This window comes from Garra rufa, chromosome 25 (genome assembly GCF_049309525.1).
Source record: "Garra rufa chromosome 25, GarRuf1.0, whole genome shotgun sequence".
NCBI classification, from domain to species: domain Eukaryota; kingdom Metazoa; phylum Chordata; class Actinopteri; order Cypriniformes; family Cyprinidae; genus Garra; species Garra rufa.
The window spans coordinates 38,198,241-38,212,590 of record NC_133385.1 but is presented as its reverse complement, the minus strand read 5'-3'; the positions used below and the strand labels follow the sequence as shown (position 1 = coordinate 38,212,590).

General features: G+C 36.5%; 1 protein-coding gene across 2 annotated transcripts in view; it reads left to right on the top strand.

Annotated features, from left to right (window-relative positions):
• The window catches only part of wwp2 (WW domain containing E3 ubiquitin protein ligase 2), a 63,587-nt gene that overhangs the window by 26,674 nt on the left and 22,563 nt on the right, over positions 1–14,350 (top strand). For both annotated transcript variants that reach the window (XM_073832289.1, XM_073832288.1), the window contains exon 10: positions 864–1,038. In XM_073832289.1, coding sequence (XP_073688390.1) covers positions 864–1,038 — 175 coding nt within the window. The remainder of the gene's footprint in view (positions 1–863; positions 1,039–14,350) is intronic.

The following is a 14,350-nucleotide window of genomic DNA, read 5'->3' as shown; positions in this document are numbered from 1 at the left end:
TGTACTCATTTAGAAGGATAATACAAAGTACTTTCGCTTTCGCAATGAAACACAGTGTCTCTACAACATGGCGGCGGCTGCAACAGTACTACAGAATAAAAGTTATGCCTTTTTCCTTTGCATATACATTTGGCCGGTGTTATGCAAATCTTCCCACATTGTGACATAGACATGTGGGGCATGTTTAAATGAGCCATTTAAGGAAGGCGTGGCTAAGTCTTAACTTTTATAAAGAATATCTCTTTAACCTTTGCAACTTGACAGATCTTATATATGCACAAAAAGCTTCTAACACTCTAAAGACAAAGAAAAATATGAAATCGCACCGTATGACCCCTTTAACAATGTGGAAGCTTACTTTATCAAGTTTGTCACTTACCTTGCTAAAAACAAACAAATCTATGTGTAAACAAATCTAAATGTTTAATATGAGTCCATACATACGGATGTACATTTATTTTCATTAACAAAAACCGTAACATCTCTAAAAATCCTGGCAGCCTAATTTTTATAGGGTGAAGTTTAAATATTAGTTAGGTAACTTGATAGTGGCACCTGTGTGACTGCTAACAAAATTTAGTTGCAACGACAGGAGAAAAGGTCACAAAATTTGACTATTTAGTCACAGTCTGGAACTCGGTATTCACACAGAATGGAGGCTCTTGAGGCACATTTTTAAAAGCTGAACTGCTTTTAGTCTAATCACAAGATTTTGAAAAATATTTGTTTGTTTGCTTTTGAAAAAACAAAAAGATGCGCCATACAAGAACAGCCCTTGAGAGTATTTACAGTTCGTATTTGTGCATGGCCACATACACGCTTATGCAGGGCTGGTGCTAATCCACAATTCATGTCTGTTGTAGTTGGGAGAAGCGTGTGGATCAGCGTGGCAGGTTCTACTATGTGGATCACAACACCAGAACCACCACGTGGCAGCGGCCCACAGCGGAGTCTGTGCGCAACTATGAGCAGTGGCAGTCTCAGCGCAGCCAACTGCAGGGAGCCATGCAGCAGTTCAACCAGAGATACCTCTACCAGGTAAACACAGCACTACCTCAGTCATGCTTCATTATCCTCATGAGCAAAGTGGCTCTGAGTTAAACATGTCTTTTACTTGTCTTTGACAGTTAAGGGCTAAAAACATGACAGGACTGTGTCCAACCTAGAGGTTGCACTACAGATAATCTATTATTTAATCTGTGATTTTAACATCCATGTTGATAATGAAAAAGATGCACTGGGATCAGCATTTATAGACATTCTGAACTCTATTGGGGTTAGACAAGACGTGTCAGGACCTACTCATTGTCGAAATCATACTCTAGAATTAATACTGTCACATGGAATTGATGGCGTTGAAATTCTGCAACAAAGCGATGACATCTCGGCTCATTTCCTAGTCTCATGTATAATCCAGCTAAAACTGTTAATTCAACTCCTGTTACAAGTATGGTAGAACCATCACTTCTACTACAAAAGACTGCTTTGTAAGTAATCTTCCTAACTTATCTGAATTTCTCAGCATATCCAAAAGCTCAGAAAAACTTGATGATGTAACAGAAACTATGGACTCTATCTTTTCTAGCACTTTAGATACGGTTGCTCCTTTACACTTAAGGAAGATTAAGGAAAACAGTCAGACACCGTGGTATAACGAGCACACTCGCACCCTAAAGAGAGCAGCCCGGAAAATGGAGCACAGCTGGAGAAAAACAAAACTACAGGTTTTTTGCACCGCCTGGCGTGAACATACTCTATTATATAGAAAAGCATTAAAAACTGCTAGATCGAATTACTTTTCATCTCTATTAGAAGAAAACAAACATAACCCAATATATTTATTCAATACAGTGGCTAAATTAACGAAAAATAAAGCACAAACATAGATCCTTTTCTGAATATTATTAATTCGTCATTGTCATTAGGATATCTCCCCAAAACCATTCAAACTAGCTGTAATTAAGCTTCTCATTCTCATTCTCATTCTCATCAACTTCTACTAGCCAAAAAGTTAAATAAATAAATGGATAAATACATAGCAAAAAAGGCCTGGAGGCAGTGGCGGTTATAGGGTCAGCAGATATCCAGGGCTTAACCTAGAAAAAAATTAAATTAAAAAAAAAAAAAGATGAAAAAGTGAGATTAATGTATGATGCAATCTGGGAAAACCCGTTGGATGTCACGCTTTTTGAGGAAATTCTGAAAAAAAGGGTTAAAAAAATTAGGTTTTCATTAAATTATTCTAGCCTGTCATCTCTGAAAATATGAAAGGAGGAGTCTGATGACGGTCTGACAGTTGCGCTGCACTCGCTTTTATGAATGTAAACTACAAGGTACACTATTCATGCTATCTAAACATACTAGTGCTGATCAAAAGTTCAAAGACTATGCCCATGATAAACAACGGAAAGCAGACTCTCCTGACTTGACAGACAGCTCTCGTTAAACCCGTGAAGTGAAAGTAAAACCCGTCTCACTTTAAACCCATTTTTCATTCTTGAAAATCATAGCTATCAGCCAACTTACGATAGTCATAACTTTTGTTAAGTTCAAGCTATGGACAAAATAGTTTTGGAAAGGGTTTAAACCCATTTCATATGGTATCAAAATCTAAAAAGGGTAAAATTTCACCATGTGTTCGGTTTTCCTAGATCGCATCACATAAAAACTGGAATATAGGAATATAAAATGATAGGGAAAAAATAGAATGATATCTTTAAATATGAAACTGAAATTAGGCCTTAATAAGCGAGTCATTGAGTCAGTTATTATTTTCAATCGATTCTTTAAAAACAAATGATTCATTCACAAAGTAGTAAACAGTTTTTATGAATAGATCAAAGAAATCATTGACTCACCGGATTTGTTCAAAATGCAAATTCATTTGGGAAGGAAACACCGTTGTGTTTTGCTGCAGAGACGTACAACATGGCTTTGTTTGGAACCGTTTTCTTTAGCGAAAAAGAGCAAAAAAACAAACCTTTCATTTACTCGCTCTAAATGCATGTGCGTGTCCTAGAAAGACTGCATATTATATTATGATTAAATACATTTGTTTCTTCACAGTCACAGGGCTCAGTAAAAAATAACCTAATTTCACAAATGGCAAGATCTGTATAATAGCGATCAGTTATACAAGTTACATGATGGCTAACTTTTTATCAATATTTGAACAGTTCTTGTCTGGAGTGAATGACAATGTAGGTAGACACTGTTTGATGTACAAAGAACAAACCTGTGGTTCTAGAAAAAAAATTATTTGATGCTTAATAATTTTTCGGTGTTGCTTCAATGCAAAGGAAACCAGCGCGCCTGCCACACCGTAGTAACGGGTATGTTCAAGTAAGCTAGATATATACAGATGCTGCGTAATTAGGCTGTATTTAATATATCATATCATCAGTATTTGCGCTAAATATTTGCAGATTTGGCTTACATGATCTTCTCCAAGAATTTAATTACTGAACTAGTGATTTGACAGCATTACCGAAGTTTTTACCCCCGGCTCTTAATGCATGTTTTTTCTTTCTGGCGCATTAGTGAGCATCTGAACCTTCTGTAATAGTTGCATATGAGTCCCTCAGTTGTCCTCAGTGTGAAAAGATGGATCTCAAAATCATGCAGTCATTGTTGGAAAGGGTTCAAATACACAAAAATGCTTGAAAACCAAAGAATTTATGGGCCTGAAGGATTTTTCTGAAGAACAGCAGGCAATTTAACTGTTCAGGACAAACAAGGGACTAAGAATTATCACTAAACAAAAAAAAAAAAACAGCTGTGAATCATTCAGGCCTCCTGGATGTTTATCTATGCAGTAGCTTTGCTATTGAAACAATGCTATTATCAGCAGTGAGGTGGCAACATTGTTTTTTTTTGTAATTATCAAACTCACAGCTTGACTATTAGTAGGTATATGCTACACAGGCTTATGCACTATCTCTATTTCTCTCCACTGATTACTCTGTGCTGGGAGTAATCCTTTGGAAAAACATCAAAATTCAGCTTTGGCTTCATTCTTGTATAGAACCCCCTCTGTTTCAGCTTTAGGGTGTATTCTGCAAACTGCTCGATTTTATAAACAAAGATAAAATTGGACCAAGATGTTTTGAGCTTTGTTAACTTTAGAATACACAGCAGTGTCATTTATGTACACAAAACAGCACTTCTCTGTAGGTTCTGTACAACACACTCAATAAGCCTTTGCAGCAGCACTTTGAAGGCCCGTGGAATAGATGAAGGGACTCGCTGTGCTCTCAGGATCCATACTATCTAGCCAGGACCCACCCTTTGAGTTCAGAGTGCTTGAATACCACAGCTCCATGTGAAGACTCGAATCCAATGAATCTGAGGCATAGGATTGTCCACCAAGTGTGTCTTGGCTAACAGATGATAATAATTTATGTAAAATTGTGCCTTTTCCCTACTTTAGACTTGATCTGAAACAATACAGTGCTTGCATACCTTGGAAAAGTTTCAGAAGAGCATTTTGGATGAGGAAAGACTCGTTTTCAATTTGTGTGTACTGCAATTGCCTCATTATAAGTGGTTTAGTGTGTGTGTATCACCACTATATCTTTATAGTATACTGATAATTTGCAGTTTAGGCATCCTAAATGGCTTTTAAATATGATGATAAAATGACTGATTCTATCCTCATAAGTTTTAATATTGATATTTTGATATCATTCTTGATGCTTGTTAAAAGATGATTGCATTAAAAATATTTAAAATACTTGCTATGTTAGATTTAAATTAAGTTGAGGATTCACAAATGACAATGCTAGGTGCAATATAGCAGTTGTCAGCAGATGCAATATGGGAAATATTGAACATGTGTATCTATTTATGCTTATCTTATACAGTATCTCACAAAAGTGAGTACACCCCTCACATTTCAGCAACTTGAAATGAAATGAAATGAAATGAAACTTGGATATATATTTAGAGTAGTCAATGTGCAGCTTGTATAGCAGTATAGATTTACTGTCCTCTGAAAATAACTCAACACACAGCCATTATTGTCAAGTCAAGTCAAGTCACCTTTATTTATATAGCGCCTTTTACAATACAGATTGTGTCAAAGCAACTGCACAGTATTTAAACAGCACAATAGTGTGTAAGTAACGCATTATTGTAACAATCAATTTTCAGTTAAAGGCAGTTCATCAATGAATTCAGTGATATCATCATCCAGTTCAGTTGAAATAGTATACAATATCGCTGGAAAATGTCCCCAACTAAGCAAGCCAGAGGCGACAGCGGCAAGGAACCAAAACTCCACAGGTGACAGAGATGGAGAAAAAAACCTTGGGAGAAACCAGGCTCACTCGGGGGACCAGTTCTCCTCTGGCCAGACCAAACAACAGTTTGTACCAATGTCTGATTGTAGAGAACTCATCAGGATCCTGTGGTGTAGTGCCGATGGCCATCTAGGTTGGCGAGGTCTTTATTGATGATCCGCCTTGGAGCTCATCTGGTTGACATCCACGGCTATTGAAGTCATCTCCAGGTGGTGATCCATGATCTAAGCTGGGTACGGACTGGATCCGGGGGACTGCAGTGACCATCTGATCTGGATACAGGCTGGGTCTGGAGGCTACGGTGACCTCGGAATAAGAATGAAACAGACTAATATTAGCGTAGATGCCATTCTTTTTACGATGCAACGAGTGCATCAGGTGTTATGGGAGGTGTTTTCGGTTCCGGTTGACCTAATTAATGCAGCCTAACAATCCTTTAACGGATTTGAATTATAGAAATGTGTTAATGTTTTATGTGTAAGCCAGGTTAAAGAGATGTGTCTTTAATCTAAACTGACAGAGTGTGTCTGCCTCCCGAACAGTGTTAGGTAGATTGTTCCAGAGTTTAGGCGCTAGATAAGAAAATGATCTGCCGCCCGCAGTTGATTTTGATATTCTAGGTATTATCAAATTGCCAGAATTTTGAGAACGCAGCGGACGTGAGGGACTATAATACGATAGGAGCTCGTTCAAGTACTGAGGAGCTAAACCATTGAGGGCTTTATAAGTAATTAGCAAGATTTTAAAATCTATACGATGTTTTATAGGGAGCCAATGCAGTGCTGACAGAACCGGGCTAATATGGTCATACTTTCTGATTCTAGTAAGAACTCTAGCTGCTGCATTTTGGACCAGCTGGAGTTTGTTTATTAAGCGTGCAGAACAACCACCCAATAAAGCATTACAATAATCTATCCTTGAGGTCATGAACGCATGAATTAATGTTTCAGCATTTGACATTGATAGCATAGGTCGTGATTTCGATATATTTTTAAGATGGAAAAATGCGGTTTTGCAGATGCTAGAAATGTGGCTTTCAAATGAGAGATTGCTATCGAATAGGACGCCTAGGTTCCTAACTGATGACGACGAATTTACAGAGCAGCCATCTAGTATTAGACTGTGTTTTAGGTTATTACTTGTGGAGGTTTTAGGTCCAATAATTAGTACCTCTGTTTTTTCAGAATTTAACAGTAAGAAGTTATTCGCCATCCAGTTTTTAATATCAGCTATGCATTCTGTTAGTTTTTCGAATGGATGTGTTTTGCCGGGCTGCGAAGAAATATAGAGCTGAGTATCATCAGCGTAACAGTGAAAGCTAACACCATGTTTCCTGATGATATCTCCCAAGGGTGACATGTAAAGCGTAAAAAGTAATGGCCCTAGCACTGAGCCTTGAGGTACTCCATACTGCACTTGCGATCTAAATGATACCTCTTCATTTATTGCCACAAACTGATGACGGTCTGATAAGTACGATTCGAACCATGCCAGTGCACTACCATTAATGCCTACATAATTTTCAAGTCTATTTAAAAGAATGTTGTGGTCAATAGTATCAAATGCAGCACTAAGATCCAGTAGCACTAATAGAGAGATACAACCACGATCGGTTGACAAGAGCAGGTCATTTGTTACTCTAATTAGAGCAGTCTCAGTACTATGATATGGTCTAAAACCTGACTGGAAATCCTCACAGATACCATTTTTCTCTAAGAAGGAGCATAATTGTGAGGATACTACCTTTTCTAGTATCTTTGACAGAAAAGGGAGATTCGAAATTGGTCTGTAGTTAATTAGTTCATTGGGGTCAAGTTGTGGTTTTTTAATGAGTGGCTTAATAACAGCTATTTTGAAGGTTTTGGGGACATATCCTAATGATAATGACGAATTAATAATATTCAGAAGAGGATCTATGACTTCTGGAAGTACCTCCTTTAGTAGCTTAGATGGAATAGGGTCTAACATACATGTTGTGGGTTTAGATGATTTAACAAGTTTATACAATTCCTCCTCTCCTATAATAGAGAATGAATGGAATTGTTCCTCAGGAGATCTACAACTTACTATCTGATGCGATACTGTAGCGGGCGGCTGTATGGTTACAATTTTATCTCTAATAGTGTCTATCTTGGAGGTAAAGTACGTCATAAAGTCATTACTGCTGTGCTTTTGGGAAATGTCTAAACCTGTTGCTGCTATATTTTTAGTTAATTTAACCACAGTATTGAACAAATACCTAGGGTTATGTTTGTTTTCTTCTAAGAGAGACGAAAAGTAATCCGATCTGGCAGTTTTTAATGCTTTCCTATAAGATAAATTACATTCACGCCAAGCAGTACGAAAAACCTCTAGTTTTGTTTTCCTCCAGCTGCGTTCCATTTTTCGTGCTTTTCTCTTTAGGGCGCGAGTGTGATCGTTATACCACGGTGTTACACTGTTTTTCTTAATCTTTTTTAGGCGCACTGGAGCAACTGTATCTAAAGTGCTAGAAAAGAGAGAGTCCATAGTTTCTATTACATCATCAAGTTTTTCTGAGCTATTGGATATGCTGAGGAATTCAGATAAGTCAGGAAGATTACTTACAAAGCAGTCTTTTGTAGTAGAAGTGATGGTTCTACTGTACTTGTAGCAAGGAATTGAATTAACAGTTTTAGCTATCTGGATTATACAAGAGACTAGATAATGATCTGAGATATCATCGCTTTGCTGCAGAATTTCAACGCCATTAACATCAATTCCATGTGACAGTATTAAATCTAGAGTATGATTTCGGCAATGAGTAGGTCCTGACACATGTTGTTTAACCCCAATAGAGTTCAAAATATCTATAAATGCTGTTCCTAATGCATCTTTTTCATTATCAACATGGATGTTAAAATCACCCACTATTAAGACTTTATCTGCGGCCAGCACTAATTCGGATAGAAAATCAGCAAATTCTTTAATAAAGTCTGTATGGTGCCCTGGTGGCCTGTATACAGTAGCCAGTACAAACGTCACAGGGGATTTAGTACTTGTTTCTCTGGATAATGCTATATGAAGCACCATAACTTCAAACGAGTTATAATTGAAGCCCGTTCTCTGAGAGACATTGAGAATACTGCTATAAATAGTAGAAACACCTCCTCCTTTACCTTTTAGACGCGGTTCATGTTTATAACAGTAATCTTGGGGGGGTGGACTCGTTTAAAATAATGTAATCGTATGGTTTTAGCCAGGTTTCTGTCAAACAGAGCACATCTAGGTTATGATCAGTGATCATATCATTTACAAAAAGTGCTTTCGTAGAAAGGGACCTGATATTCAATAAGCCAAGCTTTATCAATTGTTTATCTGTATTATATATATATTTTTTATTTGTTGAACATCAATTAAATTGTTAGTCTTGATTTGATTCAGGCGTAGTTGAGTAGTTGGCAACAAAAGTGAGTACACCCTAAGTGATAACAGCAGTATGTTGTTTAACCGTGCAAAGCCACATGTCCTATTCATCATGTTTATGTTTTTGTCTGCTTGACAGGACCATACAAAGTTGTGTATCTTGTATTAGAGCAGTTAAAATTAGGTGCTTTAAGTGCATTTCTCTCATACTGACCACTGGATGTTCAACATGGCATCTCATGGCAAAGAACTCTCTGAGGATTTGAGAATTAGGATTGTTGCTCTCCACAAAGATGGCCAAGGCTATTAGAGGTTCAGTAACACCCTGAAACAGAGTTACACTACAGTGGTCAAGGTCATACAGAGGCTTTCCAAGATGGGTTTCATTCGGAACAGGCCTCGCAAGGGTCGATCAACAAAGTTGAGCACTCGTTCTGTGCGTCAGGTGCAGAACCTGGCTTCAAAAAACAAATGTATGAGTGCTGCCAACATTGCTTTAAAGGTTGCAGAAGTAGAAGGTCAGCTTGTCAGTGCTCAGACCATACGCCGCACACTGCAACCAGTCAGTTTGCATAGGAGTCGTCCCAGAAGGAAGCCTCATCTGAAGCTGGCTCACAAGAAAGCCAGAAAACAGTTTGCTGAAGACAACCAAGAGCATGAATTACTGGAACCATGTCCTGTGGTCTGATGAGAATTTTCAGGGGACAATAAATCTATACTGCTATACAAGCTGCACATTGACTAATCTAAAATATATTTAGGTTTCATTTCTTTAGTATTGTCTGTTGAGAAGATATACTAAAATGGTTGCTGAAATGGCTGCTGAGGGTGTACTTACTTTTGTGGGATACTGTACTTGTTTAGCTTGTACAATTTCAGATTTGTCTTTTTGTAACATTTGTGGCTCACATCAGTAACATAAAAGCATCTTTACACTAAAAGCCAGACTAAATTATGCTTGCTCTGACCCACCCCAGACTGTAAAATCAAAGTATGCAGTCGTATTTGCTGTGTACATACCTCTGAGCAGCATTTTGTGTAAAGACACCTAAATTCTACTTTAGAAGTGCTTCCGTCCCTTTCTTGCAGTGTACGTTTGGCAGTAAATGATCATGTTACAAAGTTTAGATGGTAGTTTGCTGTGTTTGTTTGGGAGACCTTTGGTTTAATTCTCACATGAGTGTCAAATGTGACAGCTGATTCCAACATTACATGCCTGCTGCAGTAGTTTGAGAGCGCAGGACGCTGCCATTGACACAACAAAGCTCACTCTATTGGCCTTGGTTCACGTCACACAACACACTGGGCTTTTTGTGCGCTAATTGCAGCTCATTAGGATCTCCTGAGAGAATTGTGTGTCATTAACAGTCGCTTCCGGCCCTAAGTGAAAATAAAACTCTCTCACTGTTGTTCTCTTATATATATATATATATATATATATATATATATATATATATATATATATATATACAAATCTTCTCAGTCGTACACAGTAATCATGTCTTTAAAGCTTGAAAAATGAGCTTTCGTAGAGGCGAAGCTAAATAATGAATTAAATTTGGTTCAGTTAAAAGCTACAGTAATATATTGAATATAGACTACTATAAGTAAATTTAATTAATTTTTATTGCACGCATGTTTTTTAAGTAAAATTTTAATTTGGAATTAAGTAAAATCTACTTAACTAAGTTAAATAAAATTAGCAAAAAAAAAAAAAAAGTAAATTTAACGTGTACAGTTAGAGTTTAATGAGTAATTTCCACTTTAAGTTTACCCTCAAGTACAATTCACTCCACGGCTTGTAAACTTTACTCAAACATCATAGCACTAAAAAAAAAAATGCCATTAAAGCATGTGGTTCACTTACAAACATGTACGTAAGCGAGTAGACGGCTCTTTATTGTTTTTAAGGTTACTCAATGTAGTTACTAACCCAAATGAACAGAGACCTCAACACTTGGCACATAATGCACAAAACAATCAGTGAATAGTTTTTGAGTATGAATGAGTAGAAAATGAACTCTAAATGTTACAAAACAGCAAGTTACTTAACCTAACCACAAAAGCAACCATAAAACAGTGTAAATAGATCTTGAAAACAACAAAAAATCTCACCTTATTTATTAATTCATCCCCAAGTGCATGATGGGAACAACAGGATCATGACTTTGATATTTACCTAAACAATCTTTGTAAAAATAACAAACAATTCCAAGTAAAATATACTTATAAGCTCTATTTTTAAATTCTACAAGCTTAAATTGAGTACTAATATTGAATTTACTCTTTTTTTTTTTTTTTTTTAATTCTTGCCTGAACTAAATAATTTAATGTAGAAATTACATTTGTTTTTCTGTATTATTTACTTCACCACAAAATAATTTAAGTGTAGATACTGGGATGAAAGCGAGGCTGTGAGGGATAGACTTTGGCCTTTACAATGGTGCATATCCCATAAAGCTACTAGATCATGTGAAAGTTTTAAAGTTTGTTTGGTGAAGTTTTGACTGTTTAAGACATTTTGACAGCTTGAACATTGACATGTTGTTAAACTACAATACGTCAAGTCACACTTATGTAGCGTTTTACACAGTACAGATTATTGCAAAGCAGCTTCACACAATAAACAAGAAAAAGTTATTTAATTATAAAACAAATACAATTGCAGCTGTAAAACGGCTCTAATAAGATAATAGTGTAATGTTTCAGCTCAATTTACTTGTTTTAATCCAATAACAGTACAACTCATTGAACACACTGTACTGTCTCTCACAGCCTCGTCTTCATTGCTGTCAAACATTAAAAATGTTGCTTCCTGACTCATAGCAGAGATAATTTGGGGATGAACTTCTCCTAAGTAAAAAAGGAAAGTTTTTATTCTCTTGCCAGTTAAATGGACAATCGAGTCTTCTATATCTTACTTAGTAATTCTGTTTTCTTTTGTCTCTCTTCTTTTTTTTAATTTTTGTTCATGTATTCGCTCACTCACCCTCTCTCTCTCTAAAGCTTTTCTTTTCTCTTCTCTCTCTGTTTCTTTGAGGCTAGGTTTGGGTCTAATGGCTGTGTGGAGGGAGTGAAGATGATGTCATGGTTCTCTTTCATTTTTTTCCTACCTTTTTTAGTCATAGAAACTGCTGAGGGTGGGGCAAACTGACACACGCACACTAGTTTTTAACATCCCCCTCATTTTTGACCATCTTTAGCCCAGCTAAGGCGTACAACTGCTAATGCTTCATAAATGAAGATGTGAGATATCAGATACGCCTCACACACAAGCACCACTGATATAATGGCCTGCTGGAAAAAGCACAAAACTGTGGTAAAATGGCCATTGTGAGATGCCAGTTTAAAGTTCGCTTAGTCAGAGCTCTTGGCTGTAAGCGTAGGAACGCCTCTTGAGTTACGGACGAATGCTGTGACACGGTAAAGGCCCATAGGAAAATGGCAAACACTCAGTGCATTTCAGTGCTTTCCTCTTCCGTTAGAATGCTTGCTCTTTTACCAGCTTAATATACAGAGACAACTATAATAAAGCCTTTATGCGTCGATTACCGTAAAGAGTAATTACTGTGACTCTATGACAACATTGCTATGTTTGTTAGAGCATCCCGACTTGCCCAACACAAAAACATTGACTCATTGGTGTGAGTTTGGGGCAGGATGACCTGCTTGATGGGGAAGATGGCAGAAGAGGGCCGTGCTTAGGAAACCCAAGTATAAGTCCTTTTAATGATACTTGGGTCGTAGAAATCACAGACGTACAAATTACACCTTTAAATAATAAGTAGGGATGCACCAAAAGTTTTTAGTGTTTTTTCCCCCAATGTATTTTGCCAGTTTTTTTCACCGTTGCATGAATGGAATAGCCAAAATGTGCTCTTTACAGTTTTGTCTTGCTTTTCTAAATAAATAAATAAAAATTACAAAACAACAATTTAAAAATATTTACTTAACACTGAACATATTTAACATTCTAGTAGACATTATAGCCTAACTAACAAAGCACAATTTAACTTAAAATTAATAAGTTAGTAAAATAATATTCTTTGGCCACTTCTAAGACCCCCTTCTTGAATCAGGCATGTGTTTTAATGTACAAATGATTGTTATCATTATTTTAGTCTTTTTTATTTTATTTTACAGAACAACAGTAAAATTACAATGCTAACATTTATAAATGTTGACTTTTATTTTGGTGGAAACCCGCAAGAAGACCTCAGTACTACTTTTTGCTGACAGCAGCAGATTTATGAATGATTCGCATCACGCAGATTTTCCTCGCGCTTTGGACTTTGAACCCTGGCTAAGGAGCTCCTGCAGCGCTGTCAGAATAAATACAATTGGTGCGTGTATTAGACAACATAACATTCTGTAGTTTATTTACTAATGGTTTAAAGTCATTAGGTGATTTCAGTCATCATACAGTAACCAGCAACAACCAGCCCTTTCTCTTCTCATCGAAGGCATTTAATGTGGTTCTAAACAGTCTCTCGCTGTCGGCGCTTGTAATGATTTTTGCGTCTTTCTCAGACGGCTTTAAATGCTTCCAAACTGCCCACATGTTTGCTGCATTATTAATAATTTCAGTTGCCAAACATTCGGTGCATCCCTAACAGTGTTGGGGAAAGTTACTTTTAAAAGTAATTCATTACAATATTGAGTTACTCCCAAAAAAAGTAACTAATTACATTACTTAGTTACTTTTTATGAAAAGTAATGCATTATGTTTACTTTTGCGTTACTTTTTAAATCTGGGCAGGGCTTGCTTGTTTGTTTTTAATATAAAAAGTTCTATTTTTGGCAAAAGCCTTTTTACACCAAAAGCCTAAGGCTTAGAGAAAAGTAAATTGACGTCTGTACAGTAGACCTGAGTAGACAAAATGTCAACTCTTCAGCAATAAAAAAGGGAAACAAATGTTAGATTATCTTGAGTAATTTTTGCTTATTAGTATGGATGAATTGGATCATCGAAGGTCGGCAGCAAAGACATCGGTTAATAAAAAGGGATTAAATACTTAAAGGATATTTGTATTATTCAACATATTTACATAATTATTGCAGCTTTGTGTTGAATTTCATTGTTTTTATTCATTTTGAAGAACACTGTGTCTGTTTTTTTAGTGAGTGAGATGAATTAATGCAAGTTCACATTTATTCTAGAACTAAAGTACCAAAGTAACATCTTACTCACAATTTCTCTCAAAATGAGGCAAGGAGAGCTTTTAATCAATAAATGGGGGGGAAGTACTGGTGTTACTTATTTGAAAACTTAAATTAAATCTTGTCAATTAAAAAGTAATGTGTTACTTTACTGGTTATTATTACATAACTTGCATTGCTTGTAATGCGTTACCCCCAACACTGATCCCTAATAATAAGTATACTAGATAATAGAAAATGGAATTAAATGTCGATTCGTAATGTCGTGCTGAAGGTGCTTTCTAAAAGTATATTTATATCCAAGCATAGATTAAAAAAGTTGAATGTAGCCTGTGCTCTAAGAAGTCATTTTTAAGTAAAAGAGCTGTTTTAGAATCTACTCCATACATTTTTTTCTAGGGGTATAAATGCACAAAACATGCCCACAGAGTTGCGTTTGACTGTTTTTCGTATATAATTATGCCCATCTAAAGCACACACACTGGGTGGATGTTTTTGGTGTACAA